The 26,053-nt window shown below is 40.2% G+C and overlaps 1 protein-coding gene across 4 annotated transcripts; it reads right to left on the bottom strand.

The window, feature by feature from the left end:
* Positions 1-1,864: 1,864 nt before the first annotated feature.
* Positions 1,865-24,601, bottom strand: LOC137955580 (probable apyrase 6). Of its 4 annotated transcripts, none has more exons than XM_068802588.1 (9): positions 23,782-24,601; positions 22,435-22,547; positions 14,708-14,815; positions 13,265-13,319; positions 10,983-11,159; positions 9,823-9,917; positions 9,507-9,703; positions 2,860-3,123; positions 1,865-2,365 (listed from the first exon to the last, which is right to left on the bottom strand). In XM_068802588.1, the coding sequence occupies exons 1-9, from the start codon at positions 24,413-24,415 to the stop codon at positions 2,347-2,349; spliced, it is 1,662 nt and encodes a 553-aa protein (XP_068658689.1). In that variant the 5' UTR covers positions 24,416-24,601; the 3' UTR covers positions 1,865-2,346. The 4 variants fall into 4 exon arrangements, with proteins under 4 accessions (XP_068658689.1, XP_068658688.1, XP_068658691.1 ...); XM_068802587.1 differs by lacking the exon at positions 1,865-2,365 and adding an exon at positions 2,381-2,509; XM_068802590.1 differs by lacking the exon at positions 1,865-2,365 and adding an exon at positions 2,381-2,509 and having other exon boundaries at positions 23,986-24,601.
* Positions 24,602-26,053: the final 1,452 nt, after the last annotated feature.

Here is a 26,053-nt window from a genome sequence, read left to right as displayed (position 1 = left end):
GTATAAGAAAGTCTTAACCAGGGAGAGCTAGAGTTGGACCGGGCTCGATCTCAAGGCCCACTTACCAATTTTGGGTCCGTGATGAATATGAAAAAAAAGGGGGTTTCCTCTCCACCTGACGCATGGTACCTTGTGGGCTCCATTGCTTAGACTGGTTCCCACTCGCCGGAACGATCCTACCCATTGAACGCGAACCGGTCCCCAGAACATCTTGAAAAACCGTAGGAGAGATTTTAGTACTTGGTCTCGTGGGTCTACTATGGTTCCCTCTTAAATCTCGATTTTTCAATTTACGTGCGTCATTTTATAATCATTATTAATTATTTAAAATATATATATATATATATATATGTTCGAAAAATGTAGTATTACGATATTACGACGGGAATCTGCTGGGGCTCCGACATGTCAAAATATTTCGGATTCCGTTCTGACTCAGCGAATGGGCATTCCTTGTCCACGCGTCGAGGGCTGGACTGGTTCGTTTACAACCATACACGTGCATCTCATAGTGGAACCCACTCGGACTCGTCTAACGCAATTGATCAATTTATTACGTGCAGAAGAAATGACACGTGGATGTCTTCGTGAGAAGAGCGGTGAAGCGACGTCTACCCGGTATCGAGATTAAGATCGAATAAATTGGGGATAGAAGAAGAACGGAAGAGCACCACCTAACCCTCCAAGTCGGACGCTAATGTTTAAGACCCACAACGTGAATTGGAAACATCTGTCCTTAAAGTGGCATTAAAATTGTGGACCCACCTAACCCTCGATGGATGGCAAACGCATAATACAATATGAAACTAGTTAGAGAGAGAGACGAGGTGCGATGGATCTCCAGGAGACCAAAGTGGTCCAGGAAATCCCCGTACTTGTCTAGTCAGGATAATATACGATTGTTTCCGTTTTCGGGCTTATTTGGGTGATTTACTACTCTCAATGGCCATCTCAGAAAGGGAGTTGTCAGCCTGACGAAGATCACTGATGTTTCAGCTAGGACCACTTCTGATGTCGTCCATGTTACGGGTGCAGTGATTCCTAACCTTGGCTCAGAATGTAATTGGCCGTAAATGCTCCGTCTCGGGAAGTGGGTGGTACTGCTGCGACTGCTAGTCGAACCAACCACGGAGCCAGGTCTTTAATGTTTTTTCTTTTCAATTTTTAGTTTCTGCTGCCTTGGTCTTATCTGTCTTCCGTGATGTCCCCAAGTACTCCCGCTTCAGATTTATTACTGCTGCTGTTAAGCGACACAGGCCGCAGCAAATATGAACGATAGTTACGGTTGATGATGTTTATTCCACCACTGACGCACGACCAAGTTGTTAGACGTACCGCCTAAGTTCATTGCAGGAACCATTACCTGGGAACGAGTTTAAACTGGGAGTGCCACGAAGTTTGTGAAGCAGAGGGTTCGTCGTCTATTCATCTACAGTAAAATCGACTGTCTTCCGCCGATGGAAATGAAACCCAGATCTCTTTAACGATGCAAATCATTTCCAAACAAGTTTTAAACTGGTGAGGCAAGGGAGTGAAGGACAATAACCTGTGCTGAACAATTTCTCGAAGGGGACACAGCTGATGGTTATATCATGATCCAAGACTTGGGTGGAAACAAAACTCTGTCGCCTCACTAAATTCATCAATCGACATCCCGATTAAAGCTCCTTTTTATCGAACCTGTATTACGCATGCAATCTCAATCATTTGCAGACAAATATCAAGCTTGCAAACAGAAGGCTAAACAGGATTTAGATTGGACACCCTAGAGGCTAGATGTTGTTTTCTTACTTTGACTAACGCCCCGTGTTGTTGCTTTCTTGATAACGATGTACAGCCCATACCTTACTGTAGAGGTGAAGACTGATCAAACTGGATTTAAAAAATTGCAAATGATCCGCGGTTCCTTCAATCTGTCTTCAATAAAGGTAGAGTGACAGGCAACTGACATTCCATCGACAAGTGGTCGAACCCTGGGTTCTGTTAAAAACCTTCAACCGTACTGCTTCGTTGTGTCACCAGAAGCACGAGAGCCACAAATACCACAGGAAGGGTCTACGCAGTCCACAAACACATTCTCCACCACAGAGGTGAGCGCCGGGTTGGGTGGGTGACATGTAATCACCCTGCAGAGTCATCAATGTCCACTACCTACATTGCAGGGAAGAAGAGAAGGAACGCCACTACAACAAACAAAATGAAAACAAAATGAAGTAGATAAAACGGTTGAAGCTTCAGTATTTAAAATTCATAGCTGTTTTTTCAGTTGCGCTTCAAGACGAGAGGCTTCCTCCTCCATGCTTTGCTACGATCAGCTCAATGCTGGCATTGGCATGTTTATCCCCTTTACTTCATATGTGAACCCCTGAAGAAGCCATTGCCATTTTTGTTAGACCAACAAGTTTAATGGCCTCGCAGCTACCCAGTTCCAGAGGCTAGTAACCAACTCTTAGTCACTTTCAAATGGTCAAAATTGGGCCCCAGCTTCTTCATAGAGTGCTTACAGTGACTAGACATATGCAACATTTTTAATCAGTAGTCGGTCAACAAGTTTGTAGACATGTGATCATATGAAGGTAAGCTCCACTAGTTTACATGCCACCAAAAAATAACTCCACCCTTTTAATCCACAGGTCATAGTTAAGCCAGAAAAGACAAAGAATAATGAACCAGGCAAGCTTGTGGGCTAGGAAGAACGACAGCACTCCAAAATAGGCCATAGTTTCAATGCTTCAACAGGAGCCATGATGGATTTTCATTTCAAAATTTCAGTTTTTTTATCCATTGCGTTTTTTCCTTGATTTTGAAAGGTCACTTTGCTCTACAGAACATAATTTATAAATCCTCTAACGAAATTACCTGGGTACACGAGTTACAATGTAGTGGCCTTTCTCCAAGTCATATACTGTCTTTAACTGTGGTTTCCGCCACTTTGATATATAAAATGCAGCAACAATGGCAAGGAAGAAAATAGCAAATAATGAAAGGTGTGTGACAGAGTCATCTCCAACGATGTGAGCCAGGGTATCTGACTCAGTTTCAGGCTCCACCACTGTTTGAAGGATGAAGGCTCCTATTGTCCAGTCCAAAGGAGGGCCCACAGTATGATTTGCAAATCCAATCCTGAAACCACAAAGTTTTTAGGATCTCTACAGAATAAAATGGTAAATCAGGTAACTTGATCTCTAAAGAGTAAGAAAAAGTAGAATCAAACTTCAATATCACATCCAACTTCAGCATTCTTGTGTTAAAAAAACCCAAGTGATCAGAAGCTACTTGAGCTGCAAGGCTGATTTAATCAAGTATCTTAATTAAATAATTATACTAAGTAGTAATCAAACAAAGTCAGGCTATGGTACATATTTGTTCCTGGCGGCTGGCACATTATATTAAGCACGAGCAAAGTGCAATTGCTCAATACTGAGCTTGATTTAGTAATATAGTTGAAAAATGTTGGCTAAAGTTCAGAAAAACATGCGGTGTAGTGCTGTGAAGATCTCCATTAAGACCAACCAGATGAGCTCCATGCAAATCCCAGACTCGGCAGTCAAATGATTTATTCAACAGTTCAGAGCTACCTCATGGGACCCGGGAGGATGTTCAAGGAGAAAGGAACTCTGGAGCAACAACTCTACATTTACACTGCCATCAAGGTAAGAGAGAATGTAATAATACTTGAAAGCAGGGAAGAAAAGGTGATCATGAGACTTTCCTGAGTCATCCCCGGAGAGCTTCTCTTGGGGGCCTCTGCTGGAGAAACTTGAGGAGTTCATTCGGCAGAAACAGGAGACTAAATGGAGGAAGGAGGGAAGCTCTACAGAGCCACACGTGGATTGGCTGGTGCTCACCACTCGTCAAACCAGAGCTGATCATGGTGCGGTGGCTCCGGAATATCAAAGCCATGGTAATGACTGGACACTGCTCTACTGTGAACCCATTGAACTTCCTCGTCTTCCCCAATGTTACTGAGCAGAGAAGCAGACGTTATAGAGGATACCTTTTTGTACTCTCCAGTGGGAGGATGAGAAGCAGGAGGGACTCCAAAAGTGGTATAATTCAAAGTTAAACAAACCACCTGTCTCTTTAGCAGCCAAAACACATGGCTTTTCTTTCTTAGCTCAAGGGAGGAAATGGAGATGGTCTAGAAGTTTGGGGGTGATGTGCTTCTGATGGAAAACCAGAGAAGACAAGAGTGAGTTACCTGAGACTTCGAGGGTCCTGAACTCCCAAATTCCAGATTCTTCTCTGCTAACCTCCTGTCCTCCAATTCCTTTCTTCTCCCACAGTTGCCCGGCCTCAACTAACTGTCCTGGGAAGGACACTGCTGTTATTGATGAGGCCAACCCCTTGGCAGAATCTGGAGGTACAACCAACAAAACTCATAGTAAGTGGAAACAAGCTAAAGACTTGCAAACTCCAAGCAAGAAGAACATGGACATGCCTAAATCAACAAAAAGAGGACGAAGAAATGTGGCCTCATCTTCCCGAAAGAAATGATGGTTGGAAGAGCTCATGCAAGATGAAATCTGCACTTGCCTCAAGAGCAAATACGATGCTAAGACATGGGAGCATATGCAAGAACTGGCAAGGAAAATGCCAAAGAATGAAAATCAAGCAAAAGGAAGACTAGCTATTGGAGATGTGGAAAGATCACAGAAGTAGGACCATGACTATTTCATCGTAGAACACAAGAGGGCTTGGTAGTACTTCAAAGAGAGATTAGGTGTGTGATATCATAAAAAAATACAAAGCCAATTTGGTAATTCTTTAAGAGACAAAGCTGGAATCGGTCACCCCAAGCATGGTGAGGGACCTTTGGCATGATGGGGGCCTCGGCTGGGCCTTCCGACCTGATACTGCTGCTTCTAATGGCATCTTACACTCAGGCTAGTGTTGCTTGATGGCTGAGTGGAGTTTACAGGCCCACATGATAAAGACAGCGGGCATGCTTCTGGGACGAATGTCATCCTTCCTTCAACCTTATGAACCATGGCTGCTCAGGGGAGATTTCAACAGCAACTGGTTCTGCAACAACAAGAAACCTCTTGCCCCCAGGATCACCTCCTCAATGCGGGGATTATTCAGTGACATTATCGGTGCTCACAACCTTGAGAAAATTTCTTGGTTGGTAAGTCATTTGTCTGGTCCAAATGCCAGTTCCCCTCCCCTCCCCCCATCATGACAAAGCTCAACTTTTTCTTGCCAACATTGAGTGGCTTGAGCTTTACCACAGTGCGTCCGATAACATCCCCCTGAGAACCACATCTGACCAGTAGCTGATCTTGCTCGTGACTAACAATACCAGATGGGCCCTGCCTCTATCCGCTTCGAAAACTCATGGCTCCTCAAGCCTTCAAGGATGTTGTAAACAATTGGTGGTGAAATTCAAGGTCAGGCAGGTTGGGTCCTTATCCAAAAGCTCAGGATGCTAAAATGCAAACTTAAGGAATGGGCTTTGACAGAACATAATCGAATTTCAAACCAGAAAGTGGAAATGGCTGAGCAGATTCATCTGTTGGACCTCCTTGAGGAGGCTAGAAACTTGGAGGCCGCTGAACTCTCCTCCCAAATCCATCTCCAAATTGAGCTTAGCAAACTAATGCATCATGACAAGTTTTTTGGGAAGTGGCAGGCAAGGTAAAAATGGTTTAAAGAGAGGGATAGAAATAACAAGACCATGCAATTGCCTTGGCAAGAAGAAGAGCTAACAAAATCACTATGTTAAGAATTTGATGAAGAGATCCCTGATAATATGGGAAGGATCACTGCTGAGTTCCTAAATTTCTCTACAAGGACCTGTACCAAGAGGAGAATACTGTAGGCCTCTGCCAAGTTGGCTAAAGTTCCGCACAATTCTAAACATCATTGTGGACTTGATTGAAAGCCCTTCTATGAAAAAAAGACATTGGCTTCTCCATGCCTCATGACGATGCCCCTTGGCCTAATGCATCAATTGCAGAATTTTACGGTCATTGCTGGAGCATAATCAAAACGGATGTGATCCAAATGATGAAGGAATTCAAACATGAAGGGAACCACTGCCATAACCCTGGGCGCCTCCATCTCCATTATCCTAAAGAAAAGTCCGCCTAAATCTCCAAGCGACCGTTGCCCCCTCAGCCTGGTCTCTAGTGTGTACAAGATCCTCTCCTGCATTATGGTCTCCCAACTTGTGTAGTGCTCCCTGCGGTAATTCACCCTTGCCAAAGTGCTTTTTTCAAAGGCCAAAATGTTTTGAATTCAACAACGGGCCACGAGCTTCACCATTTCTTTAAGATCAAAAGGAAACCTCTGGTTGTTGTTAAAATGGACATGGAGAAGGCATTTGATAGAGCCAATTGGTGACTTCTTGACTACTTGCTGAGAAGACTCAGTTTTAAGAATATATGGCAATTCTAGATGCAAGATCACATCTCTTTGAGCCAGTTTTCAGTTCTGATCAACGGGAAGGTTTGTGGCTTCTTCAAAAGCTCACAAGAACTAAGGCAAGGGGATCCTCTCTTCCCTCGTTTTCAACATCCTTGGCAAAAGTCTTGCTGCTCTACTCTTTGCAGCCTGTGTCGGAACCTGGGGATGGATATTCCTCTGCTCTAATTCTTTGATGATACTAGCTGCTTGTATCAAGCAACCAGCTAGAAATTTAAGAATCTTAAAGCCTTATTAGGCATTTATGAAGCCTTCTCCAGCCAGAAAGTCAACTGGGGAAAAGCCCGAGCCTATGGCATCAATGTGGAGACCGGTTTCATGTGGGAGGTTGAGGGCATTCTGGACTATAGGACTGATCCTCTCCCCTCCTCCCATCTTGGCCTCCCCCTTTTTTCAGATAAAATCACCACTCCCTTTGGATAGGGTTGTGGAGGAATTGGAAACGAGATTATCGACCTGGAAAGGGAAAATTCTCTCTAAAGCAGGATGGCTAGCCCTTCTAAAAGCCTCTCTTGCTAGCATCCCAGCACATCATCACTCATTCCTGCACTACCTAGAAACCATTGCAAAGAAAATTGAAAAGTTGGAGAGTAACTTTCTTTGGAAAGGAGCTACGGGAGGCTTTCAGTTTCATCTAGTAAATTGGAAGGAGACTTATCGGGTTAAAGAGGAGGGGACCTGGGTATTCAGCGTGTGAGAGACGTTCATATAGCTTTCATTATGAAATGGGCTTGGAAGTTTGCCAACAGCGACAATGCACCTTGGCAAAAAATTATCCTGGCCAAACTTGGCATGGCTAACAACACCAGATGGCTGGACAACATCACCAGCAGGAATCTCTCGCTTATATGGTGCAAGATTGCTCCTCTCTCACAAGCACACAAGGTCCTCTACGAGCATCGGAAATGCCAATAGTTTTTGGATTGATCCTTGGCTAGATGATCTACCGCTTTGTGAGAAATAGTTTTTGGATTGATCCTTGGCTAGATGATCATCTCCACCAGGCGTCACCAGCTTGTCTCAGAAGTTGCTAATGGGGAATTCTCCTCTATTGGAACGGTGACAGCTTGGAACCTCCAATTTAGAAGGCATATGAAAGACAAGGAGACAATGGAGCTATGCTCTCTTCTCTCCAATCTTGGAAGATACACTTTCAGACCGGAGGGCAGGGATCCCCTGCTTTGGACCCCCACAAAATTTGAGCACTACAAAGTGCATAGTGGATATTCTTGATTCAAGATCCCTCTCCTTGTAGTCCAACTTCATTAGCTTGGTCCCTTGAAGCCCCCCTAAAAGTGAAATTAATTGCATGGAGTGCCATGGAGAGTAGAATATTCATATTTCCTAACCTCCAACAAAGAGGCGTTCCATTGGGCTCAACCTCTTGCACCTTATGTAGCTCTTCAATAGGATTCGTGAACCATCTTTTGATCCATTGTTTCATTGCTAGCAATCTCTGGAATCACTTCCTAGGCCTCTTCAATTTCTTGGGAACAATGCCAAGTTCATTTGGAGCCTTGATTCAATAGCTCCTCTCAACTAGCCTCCCCTTGCTCGAAAAGGTTCTATGGAAGGCCTACCTTGCCTACATTGCATGGACAATTTGGAAAGAACGAAACAACAAACACTTCAACGGCCTGCCCTCCCCCTTCAAAGGCTTGTTGAGGCTGCTACTCATCAATTTATCACGTATGCATGCTCGTGACTTGTCTTTGAAGGCATTTCTAATGGCCTCATCTAGAGCAACTGGTCTCTAGGGCAAACATGTCCCTGCCTCCTCAACCAAGCACCCAGCAACGGCTTCTCATATGCTTACTAGTTGTTTAGGGTTTCTCATATGTTACTTCATTTGAAACCATAGAAACAATGCCCAGAAAAAGGAAATGAGAGTCAGAGAGGAACAGAAACACGGGAGAAGAGGATTTCAGAAAGCAAAAGACGATAGTGATTTCAGAAAGTAGAAATCCAAGAGAAGTTTTTGGAATTGGAGATTCAAATCGGAGCAAAAGAACAGACCTTTCTCTCTTCCCCTGGCTCATCAGCAGCTACAAGACACCCTTTTCTCGCATTCATTTATCCCCACAAGGCATTAATTGAACTAGAGTGCGAGGGACCGCAAAATCGACCAAGGCAGCAAAAGTCGAATTAGATTCAACAACAAATTTGAAGTTTTTCATTGCAATGCTCCCATATTTCTGGTTTTTTCCCTTTTTAATGTTTTTGTCATTGTCACATTTTTTTTCCAAATTTTAAGCCATTTTCCAGAATTTTATTTATTTTTTTATTGGATTTTAGATCCAGATATCATCCGAATCCAAATGTTATCTGACGTATCGAATTCAGATATCTAACTTCAGATAGTTTTTCGGATATTCAAATTTTGGATATCCAAATATCTGCAATCAGACCGGATCAGGAATTTCAATATCCAGACCAAATCTGATCTGTTTACAACCCTATTGGCTCCATGTCAATGCTTTCTTTGAAGTCTCTAACCTACCTAGACTTGTTTGTAAAATAGTCTCAAATAAAAAGAAGTGCTAATGGCTTAGCCGACAAGCTAGCTAATAAGGGGATCAATCAACAATCTCTCATTGTGTGGATTGCCCCCTCGTAGTTGCCTTTTGGCAGCTATCTAATCTATCACCTTTTTTTCAAAAAAAAAAAAGAGTTCAGGGAAACGGGCAGTGGATACATAACCTGATCAATCTTAAAAAACAGAACAGAATAAAGATGCAATAGAGGACCAAATAGAAAACTTTAAAATACAGCAACTTACAATTGGCAAAGAAGACACATTATCTACATCATTACTGTTTGGGACAATAAGCAGCCATAAGGAACCCTAAACATTTGAAATTCAGTACATTTGGTACTTTTTATTTCATTTGTTGCTTATAATGTTAGACTCCTTCCTCACAAGTAGATGCCTTTTACCAGCCATGACCAAGTGTTGCAAGTTGTCTCTCACGGTTTCAACCTCAATTACACTCTCAACTTTTTGCTTTCAGGTCAATAAACCCCCAAGAAAGACTGACTATTTAGAATTCAAAGAAGCAGCAAAGGAATAGGCTGCGTACCTTTTAGCATTCATAGGGAGTCCAAGAATGTCATGTAATAAAGCTACAATATAAGCTGAAGAAAAACAATATCTTAATAAATTTCTTTCACCGATGCCTCTATGTTCATTTCTCAATTTGACCCAACCACTCTCACAATAGTACTGTCCAGCTGCTTCAATATCCAGTAGAGAAGCCCTCGGTACCAGTCCAAATAACTAAAGAGGACAAATTAAACAAGAAAAAGAAAAACCTCAAGTTAGATAAGCATGGCAAAACTTAATTCCTGTACAGAATTCATCGACTGGTGACCAACTTGGATATTATATTTGCTCACCTCTGTAGTATAGAAAAAGTTTGCTGCAGATGGGGTTCCACCTCCCAGATGAGTCATCAACATTGCGGTTCCACATGGTGGATCCAAGCATGAACCTGTACAATGATCTACAGAGGTCACAATCTACGCATGCAGAGCACACAAACAACCACACCTAATAGTAAGAGATCATGCAATATACATATTATTAGCAAGAAAGCTAATTCCACAATAGAAGGCTCATCTCTCAAGTTTAGAATTTTCATGAAAAGATCCATCTCTCAAACCAATCATTTAACAGGCTCTTTTACAAGAGACGAGGACTCAAAATAAACCTTGTTCTTGGGATCCATACCCATGCCTCAGTCTAGATTTTGAGTTGATATGTTTTTTTCTTTTTGGTCCACTCATTGCCCTTTCTACTCCTTGACATTTTCTAATAAATGCATATTCTCATTGTTAAAAAATAAAAAATACAAAAGGCAAGAGCCTAGAAGGTGGATGGTGGTCACAAAAAGTACTAGAAGTCATATTTTTTCTCTTAGAATGTCTCACTACATTTACCAAATTGACTTCAACCCATAAACCACAAAAGAGTTAATATATAAATGAACTCCTTATTTAGTTTCCTCTTTCTACACCCTTCAGAGTAAGTTGTGGCATGATCAGATAGAAATAGTTATGCATTCTAGCAACAACTAGAAGTTAGCCTACACCAAATATTATCTGTTGTACACAAAAGAGTCAAGCATCTCTACCTGTGTTTCAACCCTCAGGCAAACAAATTTCCATATCTCCATTACATATTTAGGTCTCAACAATTGTACTTAGGTGCAGCACCACTGCTAAAATATGAAATGCTTCAATATTACTAGCTTAATTTTGTCACTTGAAGCTCTCACCAAAATATAAGACAACATATTATGGAAGCAATATCCTACCAAGGATATTTAGAACGGGATATCCAAAGAACTGTCTTTCCCAGATAGTACTTGGAAAATATTATGGAAGCATATGAGAACACTGTTCACAAATTCCAACTTCATTCATAAAGCTGAAGAAGAAATAGAAACTCAACTATAAATTTTCAGATAGCACATGCACTTCTTAAATTGACAGGCCAGCAAAAAGATAAAGAACAGAGGAAACCAAAATAAGCTCTCTAGAGACCACATGGATACCTCCTCTCTCTTGAAGGGAAACTAAAGCTTCAGCTCTGCACGCAGAAAAATTTCCCCCCACATAGAACTCTTGGTGTTTCCCTTCACTTGCATTTAGTGAGATTGTTTGGTCTGATACTTGATTATATCCTTTAGGGATGCAAGGATTTGTTCTGATATCCTGGATAGAAGTTGTCGCTGCATAATTAGCAAAGATGAATTTAATGCTCAGTTAAGACATGATGTTAGAAAGGCGAATGTTTACATAAAATTAAATGCATATCACTTGTAAACATATTAACTTAAACAAATAAAGGGAACTAATTCCTGCAAAGGAGTTCACAATGATATCAATAATATACATGAATAGTTACTCATTTTACTGTCATTAGAGATAAACTACTCTTTACTCTCATGAAAGATAAAACTAAAACAAAAGAAAAATTGTATCCTTCTTTGTAGTTGCAACAAATCAAGCAAGGAAAAGATCTTTTAGACACCACAAGGAACATCTAAGAAACTGTGGCCTGCACTTCATCCCATTCTAGATGTAACCAAATCCATGTAGACTCTCTAACTACATAAAACCATACAACTTTATATCACACCTTACACTTCAAAATTTTCAAAATTAGCTATGCATTTCCAATAATACATTAATTATAGGACCAAAATCTTGAAATTGCCAGAACCAAGGCTCACTTTCACATTCAAGAATATCCGTGTACAATAGCCACAACTAACAAGCCTATACTGATTAGTGGCTTTCCCCTACTTTCTCTTCCCTAATGTGATCATAATTTCTAAGATTTTTTTCTCATACAATAGTAGAGCTTCTTGGTGGGGGTAAGACTTCAATCCCTTCTCCTATTGTCAAGTGGCAAATGTAGAACCCCTGCTTCTGATAAGATTACTAGGAAAAAACTCAGCACCAGCTATCTTCAGGAATTCATTGCTCAAACATAACTGGATCCACTTCTTTTGCTCTTTAAGGAACAATTATGGACATCTCCAAGTTCCTAATTTTCACTATTCCCACTTGCAAGTGCCTTTTCCCTTCATAGTATTGGCATTCTTACATGGTCAAAGAGATCAACCTGGATGGCAGTCACATGGTTACTAGGACATGTTCTGGATATATTGTGGAGTGATTGATAAGAACCCACTTGTAAAAGTTCCTTATCATTTCATAAAATTGCAAAGTAGAGTTTAAAGAGAGAAGTTAAGAGGGTTAAAATAAGAGAGAAGGGAAAAAGAGAGGAGTAAAGTAGAGGAAGAGAGGGAGATAGAGAGAGGCTAGAAGGAAAAGAGAGAAGGAGAAAAGAGATGAGGGGTGCTAGGGCACAAATTTGAGATGGAGAGGAGAGCAAAAGAGATTTGGAAAAGGCTTGACTAATCTTCTCCTTCAGCTAACACCCCCTATTTATAACATTATCTGGGACAACTAGGATTACATAACTCAAAGAGAGATTCTAGGAAATTGAAAACATTACATCAATCTATGAGAGATTCTAGAAATTGAAAGATTACATCAATTAAAAATAAAGTTAATCTAGTGGGATCTTATCTTATCAAGAAGAGGGAGGTTTACTCCTTTTAGTCCTCATGCACCACACCCCTCCGACATTTTTCCTTTTTGCCCTTATGCCCCATGCCCCTTGGACATTTTCCCTTTTTTGCCCTTCATGCCCCATGCCCCATGGGTTCTATCAGTGATCAAACCACAAACAGTTGCAAGTTTTCGAGGGTTTTTAGCGTAAAAGACTGACCAAAAGCTGATACTTCTTCCTTTGCCAACTGGCCACAGGACCTTCTTCTGCCCCGTAATCATTTGAGTGACTTAACACAATCAGATGGCCCAAGAATATGATTCATCTAAACTTTTTCAAATGACTGCATCCCATTTTATTGGAGTTACTAATTTGGATGCTGAATTTGGTATAGGATGGGTAACAACATATGTACAACCATCAACACCATTCATTCCAGCATTTAGCCTCAGTTTTGTCCTGAAAAGATCACCACAATAAAATCGGACCAAAAGTGGTCAAAAGTCTTTTGTGCATACACATTTGTCACCATCAAAACCTTCATATACATCATATTCCTCAGGGTGAAAAACAAGATGAGGGGAAAAAAGAAGTTGACAAGTGAACATTCTGTTGCCATCACCTATCACCTTTTACAGAAACTTCGAATATTACAAGAGCAAATAGAAAAAAGAAAGTCCACTTCATGCTGGCACACTGAACATCAGAAAGTATAAAATATGAACAAATAAAACATTAAAGAGTAAATCTTACATGATGTCAACAATCTGGCATCATGTTTCTTATGCAATGATTCCCATACCGCATCCTGTACAACACAATGACAGAGGTGATATGTTGTGAATTCCACTAGCAAATATTTTTCCAAAGAAAATAAAGGGAAAATATAATGACAAAAAACACCACGCAACAAGCATCCCATAAATAACAGAAGCTTTTTGAAATCTTAAACTGCACTCGAACCTTATAACAGGCAAAGAGATACAGATCCGCAAAGAGATACAGATCCACCAAGGTTCACTTTCTATTGAATCCATGCTAATAAACTTTTCTCAAGAAAATCTGACAGAAAATTAAGTCATTTAGGGATTCATTCTTTTCAGCATATTAGAAAGAACAGATAACTTGAAAGAAGAATGTCAGCTGGTGGGAGAAGAATGAAGGATACAAACGAAGGGTGGAGAAAACTCCAAATATGGTTAAACAATCCAAGCCTATTTAATATAGTTAACACATGCTAATCATCCAAGGACAGTATATTCCACAGCAATTTTTTGGCTAGCTCATCTACAGAAAAAGCCGGGGAAAAGATTAAAAAGACAAATTTGATGCCCAAATCACTCGGGCATAAAGTATTTGCAGCTAGAAGGTTTTAACAATAAATTCTTTTGTCTCAGATTCTCGTCCTCTCTCCGCTGATGAAGGTCAGGATTATAACAAAGTTTACTCTAATGGTTGGTTTTGGATTTCACTTCAACTTCTTTGCAGAACCAGAACTTACTAGATAAAGTGTTACGAAGATGCTAATTACTATTTTGTACTGATAACAAGAATGCATCTAGAATTTGATCTGAAAAATGGGTACTGAAAAAAAAATACTAACAGTAGTAGTTACATTGTAGTCAGGTTGGTTCCTTCCGAATGGCTAACTGAAATGAGAAAGCTTCTTCCCAACAAATAGGTGCAGGCATTTTCCAAACCCAAGTCAATACTGAAAATTTGACCACAAAACTTCTCTTTCTTAGACAACTACCCTGAGACATGGTAGACATGTACAGCCACAAAAAGAGGTGGGACCTTTTACTTATGCACCCTCCCTCACATCTAGACCTCAACAAGGAGCCTGACCAATATGGGCAGAACATACGGACATGAACTGCTACACAAAAATAGACAAACTTAGAATCACTCTAATACCTAGTTGAAGTTGGTTTTTGTTCCTTTCAGATAGGTAGCCCAAAGTTAGGAAATCTCTTCCCTACTAATTATTATAGAAAATTTTTCAACTCCAAACTAACATAGGACCATGTTCCCGCAACAACTTTTTCCTTCTCAAACAAGAAGAAGCATACAATGTTACATCCACAGCCATAAAATGGTTAATCTCTATAACTATCAATAAGCCACCTATTAAATATAAAAAGTGAAATGGCATATCAAAATATAAGAAAGAAACATAGTGAACTGCAGGATCACCTGACCAAAATTTAGGATGCTTTGACTGTATAGGTTGTACGAAATTCCAGCCAGTTTGACCGATCGATAAAATTCCATTGGAGGTGGTTCTGTTGGAACCAATGTAACCTACATATACAAGTGATAGCTTAATCATACACTAATTATTAAGTGACACTCTTATCAATCAAGAATTGCATGGTCTAAAATTTTTTAGAGCTAACTGCATGTCATATTGTTTCACATTTCCTGAGAATACATTGTACCCCCACTTCCATAAAGCATGGTGTTAAAAAATACATTCAGTGGTTAATTTTCTGTATGTAATCTTATTCTGCATGTTACATTATATTGGTAGTTAAATTTTCATGTACATAGGATATGTAGTTAGGGAGATATAAAGAGATTAAGGTTCATTAAGTGTATAAGGGCATTTTTATAATTTGTAACTCAAAACACTTATTTAAGGAGTCTGGGAATTCGCGCACAGTTCCCAACGAATCCTTTTCAGGCTCTTCAAAAATTCTTCTTCTCCTTTCTCCTTTTCTCTCAATTTTCTCCTCTTCCTTCACCCAAAATTTGATTTTTACATGGTATCAAAGCAGTAGATCGTTGCTCTACTGCAAATTCCTACCATTTTCTGAAGAGGACGACCTGTTGGAAGGAGAAAAACTACAGGTTTTTATGCTAGTTCATCAAAGTTAAGTTTTTTTCTTCTTTTCTCTACCATAACCTTAGGGTCATTGATCTTTATGAATCATTGAAGGACTTTTTACACTTTGATTGCCCTAATTAAGTTTTTTGAAATCTGTGTCACCCAACCCAGGGTTGGATGCATGCATCATCACCCAATGATGATGTCAGCTCTAATTGCTACTCCTTTTGCATGATATTGGTTGAAATAGTTGTGAATTGCTGATTATTGGATTATTGAAGTGCGCATATCCTATTTTTTGTGCCCTAACCCTAATTTAGTGTGTGGGACCCACCTTGGTGATAAATTTGGAAATTGCCTAGAAGCTTAAATTGGTTATTTTGTAATCATATATCAGTATTATGGCCGAGACATGAGAAATTTATACCCCGGCTAGAGAAAATTTTCGGTTTGATGGAAAGGATACCATCATGATTACTTCCAAAAAATTGATAGGGCCCAATTATCTTAATTGGGCCAAATCTGTCAGAATGTATCTTAAGGGTAGAAAGAAGTTGAATTTTATCCGAGATGATCCCCAGTGCCTCCAGATGACGATTGGGAGGCAGAGGACAATCAGGTTTTGACATGGATTGTCAATAGTATTAATTTTACTCTTAGAAATCAGGTGATGAATTGTGAGATAGCAAAGACTATGTGGCTGTCTCTAAAATCTTTATATGCACTAGAGAGTAATCTCTCTCAAGTTTATGAGTTGTATATAGACTTTTTTGGGTCGAAATGAGGAAATCGAACTATTACAGAATATTACAATGCATTCCTCGGCATATGGCAAGAGATTAATGTATATCATTTGTTTACTACGGATGAGAAGGAGTTGAGAAAACAATCAGATACTTGTTGCAAAAAATTTTGGATGGTTTAGGTGTTGAATTTGATGTAATTAAAGCCCAAGTGTTAGCTTCAGATGAAATTCCTACTCTCTCTACCACTTTTAATCGTATTATGAGGGCTGAGAAGACTATTGTACCTAGAGCAGGTAAAGGAAGTAAGATAATGGAAGTCACTACTCTTAATACTTCCAACACTACATCAGCTCCTATAGATTCCTCTAGAGGTAGAGGTAAAGGCCGAGGTAGAGAGGGCTCAAGCAGAGGTAGAGGACGTGGTGATGGTAAGTCAGAAAGGAAGTATGTTCATTGTGGCAAAAATAATCTTTATTCTAACAGATGCTAGGTTAAGTTTGGGAAACTTACATGGGGTAATTCCACAACTCCTGATAGTGGAAGTGGGAGTTTATATTCTTCTATGACAATTACACCAGGTGCTCCAGATGAGATGCAATTATTGATACAGCAGCAACAGCAGATAGCTCAATGCATGGCACAGATCTCTGCTGCCTCGATCTCAGCATTTGTAGCTCATGCTTCCATCCCAATTCCTAGTTCTACCAGTGTTAACTCAGGTATGGCAATTTATCATGTTGACTCGTCACCGTCTTGGGTTCTTGACTCAGGAGCCTCCAGACACATGTCAGGTATGTCACCATTGTTTTTCGATTTAAAAGAGTCATTGTGTGTCGAACAAGTTAACCTTGAAAATGGTTCTACCTCTCATGATCAAGGAGTATGCAATGTCACTCCTGCTTCCTTTTTGTCTCCTCAATCAATGCTTCTTGTACCCAAATTTCCTTTAAATTTGTTGTCAATTAGTCAACTAACCAAGTCAATGAATTGTTCTCTCACATTTTATCATACTCAAGGTGTTTTTCAGGATCTCGAGACGAGGAAGACGATTGGTTCTGCATGTGAGAGAGATGGGCTATATATTACTTGGAGAACCATCGACAGAATAATATTCAGGCGTTACATACCACAAATTCTCCTCTACAGTGGCATTTGCAGGTAGGTTATCCACTACAGTAAAACTGACTCAAGTCTTTCCAAAGCTTCCGACGAGCTCTTCTTTTCAGTGCGAGACATATCAACTGGGCAAGCATCATAGAAGTTCGTTTTCAGTTTCGTTTCATAAAACCAGTCATCTATTTGAGATTGTACACTCAGACATCTAGGGTCCTTGTCATGTAACTAGTCAATTTGGTCATAGGTATTTTATTTTCTTTATCAATGATTTTAGTAGGTGTACTTAGATTTACCTTCTTAAGGAAAAATTTGAGGCCTTTGAGGTATTCAAACTTTTCTTCAATGAAATAAAAAATCAGTTTGTTGCTTCGCTTGGTATCTTGCGTATTGATAATGGCCTCGAGTTCATGAGTATTAAATTCCAGGTCTTTTGTCAAGAATAGGGAATTATTCATCAGAAATTGTGTATCTTTACCCCTCAATAAAATGGCGTAGCTGAACGTAAGAATCGTCATTTACTAGAGGTGGCTAGAACAATGACAATACAGATGCATGTGCCCAAGTCTTATTGGGGTGACGTTGTCCTTACAACCTGTTTCTTGGTTAATAGAATGTCTTCGTTTGTGTTAGACAAAAAAATTCCTATGCAGATTCTTTTGCAGTCCATGCCATTATTTCCTATTTCTCCCCAGTGTTTGGATGTGTCTGTTTTGCTCACATCTTCGGGTCTTCCAGGGATAAGTTCTCTCCTCCAGTAGTTATGCATGTATTTTTTTGGTACTCTCACACACAAAAGGGGTACAAATGTTTTTGCCCGTCCACTAGAAAAACCTTTGTATCTACTGATTTGAGGATGTGTCGTTCTTTTCCTCTATATCTTTATCTTCTGATCATGTTGTTTCACCAAAACCGGCACCAATTATCCTTGTACCAGTTGATGAACCCATTGGACCATCACAAGTTGTCACTATCGAGAAACCATTACAAGTATATGAATGCCGAAAAGAAGTATCACCACCGACTCTCTTACCGGACCACGATTCTAACTCGTCTCAAGATCCTGGAGGTAATGATCTACATCTTCCTATTGCACTCAGATGCATTCAAAAAGAGTGTCAAGAAAGGTAAAGGTACACGGTATCCGTTATCTCAGTTTGTGTCTTTTTGTTCCTTATCTAACTCCTATAAAAATTTTGCTTTGTCCATTTCTACCTTCACTATCCCTTCTTCACTGCAGGAGGCTCTCTCGTCTCCTCATTGGAAGCAAGTTATGGATGTTGAAATGGATGCTATGATAGATCGAGGCACTTGGCAAATGTGTGATCTACCATAAGGGGCCAAAGTTGTTGGTTGTTGCAAGGTTTATACTATCACATATAATGCAAATGGTTCTATTGAGCAGTATAAAGCTCGGTTGGTTGCGAAGGGGTATACTCAAACCTTTGGTATCGATGTATTTGAAACCTTTTCACCTATTGCTCGTTTATCGCTGGTTTGTATTTTGATCTCAGTTGCAGGAATCAAGGGTGGTATCTACGTCAGTTGGACATTCAAAACACCTTCCTATATGGTGATCTAGAAGAAGAGGTATATATGGAGCAACCTCTAGGATATATTACTCAGGGGGAGACACATAAAGTATGCAGATTTAAGAAGACGATTTATGGGCTGAAACAGAGTCCACGTGCTTGGTTTGAAAAATTCAAGAAGGTTTTGCTATCTATGGGGTTCTCAAGGAGTCATTATGATCACTTCTTGTTTGTGATGAAGAGGTCCTTTAGAATTTTGGGTTTTTGGTGTATGTAGATAACATTATATTATCTGGGAGTAATATTTCTAGTGTAGAGGATACCAAGTCTCATTTTTCTGCACATTTTCAAGCTAAACTTGGAACTGTTGAAATACTTTATTGGCATTAAAGTGGCGAAATGTAAAGAAGGCGTTGTGATGACCCAACGTAAGTATGTCACACATATGCTTCAAGAGTATGGTTTGTTGGGAGCCAAGCCAGTTGATACCCCAATGTAAGTAGGACATGATCTCCATGATGAGTAGAGTGATGAATTAAATGACAGAACACAATATCGGAGGTTAGTGGGAAAATTAATCTATGCATAAGTTACTAGACCTAACATTTCTTTTGCAATAAGTGTAGTGAGTCAGTTTATGGAATATCCTCAAAAAATACACTTAGAAGATGCACGGAGAATTTTAGGGTATTTGAAAGGAGCACCAAGAAAAAGTCTTTTCTTTAGACCTAACAATCATATGAAGATAGAGGCTTTCTCTTATGCAGATTATGTAGGGTCCAAATTGGACAGAAAGTCAACTTCTAAATATTATGTCTTCCTAGGAGAAAATTTGGTTACTGGAGAAGTACAAAACAGAATATTGTTGCCCGGTCTAGTGTGAAAACTGAATACAAGGCGATGGCTCACATAGTGAGCGAGTTGATGTGGGTTAGGTTAAGTCTCACAAGAGTTGGATTTCAACCAAGATGAGCCGATGAGCATGTTTTGTGATAATCAGGTTGCAATCTTTATTGTAAGTAATCCAATTTTGTATGTGAGGACTAAACATATAGAAGTGGATTGCCACTTCATTCAAGATGTGGTGATGAAAGAAAAGGTAGTAACTCCGTTTGTTCGGCCTGGAGATCAGTTGGGAAATGTCATCATCAAGGCCCTTGGAAAGCGAGAATTTATATTATTTTGCAACAAGCTAGAACTCCTGGATATATACGCTCCAGTTTGAGGAGGAGGTTAAGTCTCACGAGAGTTATGTTTCAACCAGGATGAGCCGATGAGCATGTTTTGTGATAATCAGGTTGCAATCTTTATTGTAAGTAACCCAATTTTCTATGCGAGGACTAAACATATAGAAGTGGATTACCACTTCATTCAAGATGTGGTGATGAAAAAAGAGGTAGTAACTCCGTTTGTTTGACTTGGAGATCAATTAGGAAATGTCATCATCAAGGCCCTTGGAAAGTGAGAATTTACATTATTCTGCAACAAGCTGGAACTCCTGGATATATACGCTCCAGTTTGAGGGGGAGTGTTAGAAAATATATTCAGGGGTATTTTGGTCATTTTACCACTTTAGCGGTTAATTTTCTTTATGCAATCTTATTCTGCATGTTAATTATATTAGTGGTTAAATTTTCATGTACATAGGATGTGTAGTTAGGAAGATATAAGGAGATTAAGGTTTATTAAGTGTATGAGGTATTTTTGTAATATGTAACTCAAAACACTTATTTAAGGAGTCGGGGAATTCGTGTACAGTTCCAAACGAAGCCTTTTCAGGCTCTTCAGAAAATTCATTTTCTCCTGTCAATTTTCTCCTCTTCCTTCACCCAAATCTTGATTTTTACACATGGGAAATATGAAACACTAAAAAATGAAAAGAAAAATAAAAATGATAGGACTATGAGGCAGTAAACCGGAATGTGGAAGAGTTAGCTGAAGAATATTTAAGAATAAGAGACCACCCAAAAATATCTCAAGTTTATGAAAGAAAATTAAAGAAGGAGAGATTTAAAGAGACCTGAATTTCATTTTTTGGGCTCAAGCTCCAAGAATAGAAAGTCTCTCTAAATTGCAATTCCCTATTTTAAGCATGCTGAAATTAGAAGTTTTAACTAGACAAGTAACTCGTTGTTTTTAGAAACTAGCTATTTTGATTAACATCTTCAATTAGGAAGTTTTTTTCTAGTGGCAGTTTCCTTTTTTAAGTTTGAGTCCTTGTTTCCTAATTACTAGTAAACCTAAAGTTATCAAGTTAGAAGTAGTTTTCTGTTTTGAGTTTCCTTTCCAGTAAGTAAAGATAGATGTAGAAAATCCTAATTGGAGTTTGTTTCCTATTGTTGACAGCATATGAGTTTCCCATTGTGCTGATTTGTATGACTATAAAAAGCCCACATATGTAACTCAAAAACCAATCTTTTGCTATTGAATAAAATTCTAGTTTTTGTCCTCTTTTGGATAAGCTTATCCTTAGTACTTTTTCTCTGTTTGTTACTTTTCTAAACAGCAGAAAAAACACTACTTTCTGTCCTTCAAGTTCACTTAATCAACTTGAATCCAGATTGTAGTTTTCTAAGTTATTGTTCAAATTTAGGTTAACCATACTGTAGAGGAAGTATTCAATGTTGTGATTCCTTGAATCTGAACCACCTTGTTGCACTGGACTAGGGAAGTAAAACGCAAAGTTCTACTGCACCATATAGCTCACTTCATAGTATGGATACAATGCATATCAGGAATGGAACCAATGCTTTGACCAGGTCAATGGTCAGACCAAGACCATGCCCAAGGGTGTAAAGGCTCAAGTCTAACCCTTGACGCAGCCTAACTAACATATGAGAACCCCCCACGCACTTGATTCCCATAAGCGGCAAACTAATTCTGCACTCATCTCAAAAGTAATTTGTTATATTTTGTATCAAAAATATATGCTCCATCTTGAGGGAAAGTTTCAAGATATAATTGTTTTATAGTTTAGGGGTATTCTAATCAAGTGGAGGCTGCACTTGAGACAGGGGTAAGCCGCATAGGATGGTAGCTTATAGGAAAAGGGTCAAATGGCAAGCACAAGCCCCCCTCCATATCTCATAAGACATTTACTGAATGGAGAACCCACTTCTTGGGTGTGGAACTATTTATATGTTAATCTTTAAGTTATGAGCTGAATGGGTATTACTTTAACTGTATACCTTATTAAACCTAATGTAAAAAAAGAGTTAGGTGAGGGATCAAGTACTGAATTGTCTTCAGCCCCATTCTCTCTTATGGAAATTTCTCTCTTCCCTAAACTTATTCTTTTTGTTGATTCTTCTCTCAATCTTCTTCCCTTTTCACCTTTAGTCAGTAGTTTTGTCTAAGCAAATTCAGTTAAAGCCTAAATAGTTTGTTTCTATTAGCCCGTGACTTTTGTCTAATTTAAGCCTTTTCCAAATTAAACTCCTTCAATATAAAATCAACATATACATTCGTATCTAACCATGACAACCTGCAAGGGAGGAGGATAAATATACTGAACAATACTTAATCATTTATTCCTGATTTTTTTCTCTATGTCACAAATATTTTTGTACTCCCAATGAATAAACCACAATTCTGCAAAGAGTACTATCAAGAACGAAACCAGAGACAAAAAGTAGCTCAAAATACAAGTAAGGTTATTTAACAGCACCTTGACAAATGAAATGAATAAAGAATGAATAGAACCTTTGCAGAAGCCCCATCAAGTTCAATTATCCCTATGGTGTCATGAGGATCACCTCCTAAAGTCCCAAGAGCATAGTTTGCAGCAACCCAAGCATATACTCCTTCTTCTTGACCTGCATCAAGATTCCATCTCAGTACCCTTGATCTTTCACACCAGATACTGAAAAAGATGTTCATATGGGTCCTTCAGCTATTGTAATGAGGTACAGATTGTTGTAAAGAATGCTGCTATCCCTTTAACACTCGGTAAATTAACAACTTGAAAACCCAGTATAGCTGAAGGACAACTTAAATATCTGTTCTGAAAATTAGTACATCGTATTAGAGAGAATAAAGGACCTTGTCACAGCCAAATCTACTGGATGGGGGAAGGTGGCCACAGATTCAGTTCGAATAGATCAAGAAATGTAAAAAAGTGTGATCAGAAGACCTTTATTTGCAGAGGAATCCACCCCAAGTTACCATGTTTGCTGAAGGACAACTTAAATATCTGTTCTGAATATTAGTACATCGTATTAGAGAGAATAAAGGACCTTGTCACAGCCAAATCTACTGGATGGGGGAAGGTGGCCACAGATTCAGTTCGAATAGATCAAGAAATGTAAAAAAGTGTGATCGGAAGACCTTTATTTGCAGAGGAATCCACCCCAAGTTACCATGTTTTCAAATGTGTGACCAAACAATAGATAGGGCCACTAATATTAAAATGGCCCCCAAAACACTAGTAAACCTCCTAGTCCACGATAGCCATTTCTTTCTTTCCTTTCATGAAAAGAGAACTCAGTCAATGATTAGAGACCAATAAAATACTTAAGATACATTTTCAAAAAAAAAAAATGGTTAAGATAATGGAGAATTGATAGATACCGTAAGCACTTGATAGCAATAATAAAGGGGCAAAAGGAAATCGGAAAATTTCTAAGTTAGTCTTCTTCAAAGTTTTTCCTCATAGTTTCCATCAATACAGTGTGAATCCCAAAAATGAAAAAAAAAAAATTATGTTTCAAAATTCAAAGATTGTTTCTAAAAATCTGGATTACAAGCAGTTACCACAGTCAAAGCTCGTTTTTGCAGTAAGTTGTTTTGAATATTTCTTTTTGAGTTCCAGAATCTAACTGCCACTGCAGAACTCAATGAGGAAACAGAAATCCTGACAAACTACGAGCTTACAACTCTTATTGATCATCCTACTTTTTTCTTAACTATTTGCTTTGAGTATGATCCCCTAATGTATGCATATAAAAAAAAAAGTTCGAAGAAGTTCGAAGGAAGGCTGACTCACTGACCGCAGTAAATGATTAGAAATAAGAAAACAAATTTGTGTCCAAGTCTCATCAAACAAACCACCTGTCAACACAGACACCCAATCGTCCATAAACAAGAATCCTGAAGACCTCAAAACTTGCCTACACGACTCCAAAATCCCATCCCTCGCAGTAGGTCCCACCCGTCCAAGCTCCCCGGTAGCCATCAGTCTCACCTTGGTGTCTTTCCTATCTCTCTTTGGCACCTTCATTTTGGCAAATTCCATCAACCCCTTAATGGAGTTACCTGCATTCTCAGGATTATCCACGAAATCCATGAGGGCCCGTGGAGAATTCATCGTTACAGTCCCACTGCTGCCGTCATACCCGACAAATGGAATCCCCCTCTCGCTGAAGAACTCGAAAACACGAACGGTCGAACCTGTGGAGCCCGCGTGAATGATGACGCCGTAACCCTTTGGCTTAGGCTCGGAGAATTTAGACGAGAGGTGTACCCCGCGTGCAATGGCGAACAAGTAAAAGACGAAAGGCAAGATCAGGAGAGTGGCGGCAAGGATCCAATACTTGTCGCGAGACAGCAAAGGAGAGTTTGCCGGTTTCGGCAGAGACGAGGGGAAAGGAGCGTTAAAGGAGTGCATGCGAGGGTGGAGTTGGGTTTTGTGAGGAGGAATATACGCCGCTGCCGTGACCCTGGATTGCAGACTAGAGAAGTTCATAGCGGGGATCGCAAGGAGGACATGTGAGGCGCGAGCCGGATCTAATCGAGATCTCTACATCTCTCCGTCTTCTACACGAGGGATGCTGTCAATATTCGAGGTCAAGAATCAGATGGATGCAACTGCGTTCCTCTTCTGTGTTTTCGTTTGAAGCAGAGGATCGTCCCTGTGAGAGTTTAGTGGGGAGAGAAGTGAAATAGGAAATTATGGGCCGGTTAGTGCGCAGCCTATGTGCAATGTATAGGGGAGAGAAGTGAAATAGGAAATTATGGGCCGGTTAGTGCGTATCCTATGTGAAATGTATTTCACTTACCCAGGGGAAAGTGGGGCGAAACGTATAAGTGAAATATATTTTACTTAGGGGGGGTTAGTGCCCCAAAGTGGATTTTTGAAGATCAAGTCATGTCCAGCATGAAGATCATGTCATGTCATGTACATGAAGATCAGATAAGAATTTGTGTTAGTGTTGACGACGATAGTTTAATTTTTCCTAACTTAGGAAAAATTAAACCATCGTCGTCTTCCTCAGCTGCGAGCCAAAGGGCAACGACGATGGCGACGGGGACGGGCTAGTAGGTGACGGCGACGGCCAGCGACGACGGCGGGCAACGACGATGGCGATGGGGACGGGCTAGTAGGCAACGGTGACGGCCGGCGACGGAACGAGAGAGGGTTGCGGCAACACCGAGAGAGGGCTGCGGGAACGAGAGACGGTTGCGGAAAGAGAGAGGGTTGCGGCAACACCGAGAGAGGGCTCCGGCAACACCGAGAGAGGGTTGTGGAAGGAGAGAGGGCTGTGGAAATGAAATGGCAAAGAGGGTGTGCGGCAGAGAGCCCCCCGAGAGACAGCCCCGCTCGACGAGAGAGAGCCCGCGCGAGAGTCATGTAGATGATTCTCAAAATCGGGCGGAAAGCACTTTCCGCCCGTTACTCTTGAGACATGAACTCTTGAGTCATGTATCTTCATGTACATGACATGAATTTTGGCTCTCCCTAACGACATCAGGACATGAACTACGTAATGCGCATGAAGATCATGTCCTGAGTCATGTGCACTAACTCCCCCTTAGTGCATACTGTAAGTGACGGGGAAAAGCGAAATACCTCGTTTTAGGTATAAAACGATAGTAAGTGAAATCAGAGGGGTCAAACTTGGATTTCAGTTACCATCGCTCAAATATATCTCGCTGTCGGGGAGGAACCTCTGCCGAATGAGGGTTTCGGAGAAAAAAAAAATCTCCCTTGCTCGCTCGTGACCTTCGGCGATTTCAATCGCCCTGCGACCTTGTCTCCGGCGCTCCTCTTGCCGTCCCCAACTCCGACGACCTTCGGTGACATCTCTCCCCTCTCTCTGCAACGTCTTCGACTCCTTCCTCGCTCGCGATCATCTGCGATTTCAATCGCCCCCTCTGCGACTTCTCCCCAGCGCTTGATTCTCTTCCTCTCGCCGTCCTCAGCACCGACGATCGTCACCGAACGAGTCTCCCCTCTTTGCAACCTTTTCGGCTCGATTCGAGGTATTTATGAAATTATTTGAAGGCACATTGTGAACTTCTTGGTGCACATTAGTGATGAAGAATTATTTTCTAACCTTTGTTGAAAGTAATTTAATGAGGGTAATTAGGATCTGGTCATGGT

The sequence above is a fragment of the Aristolochia californica genome, unplaced genomic scaffold (assembly GCF_029961685.1).
Source record: "Aristolochia californica isolate CCGP_79_NKW_82.1479 unplaced genomic scaffold, dmAriCali1.0.hap1 SCAF_2, whole genome shotgun sequence".
Classification (NCBI taxonomy): Eukaryota; Viridiplantae; Streptophyta; class Magnoliopsida; order Piperales; family Aristolochiaceae; genus Aristolochia; species Aristolochia californica.
The sequence above is the reverse complement of the archived record's forward strand: the minus strand, read 5'-3'. Positions and strand labels throughout refer to the sequence as shown.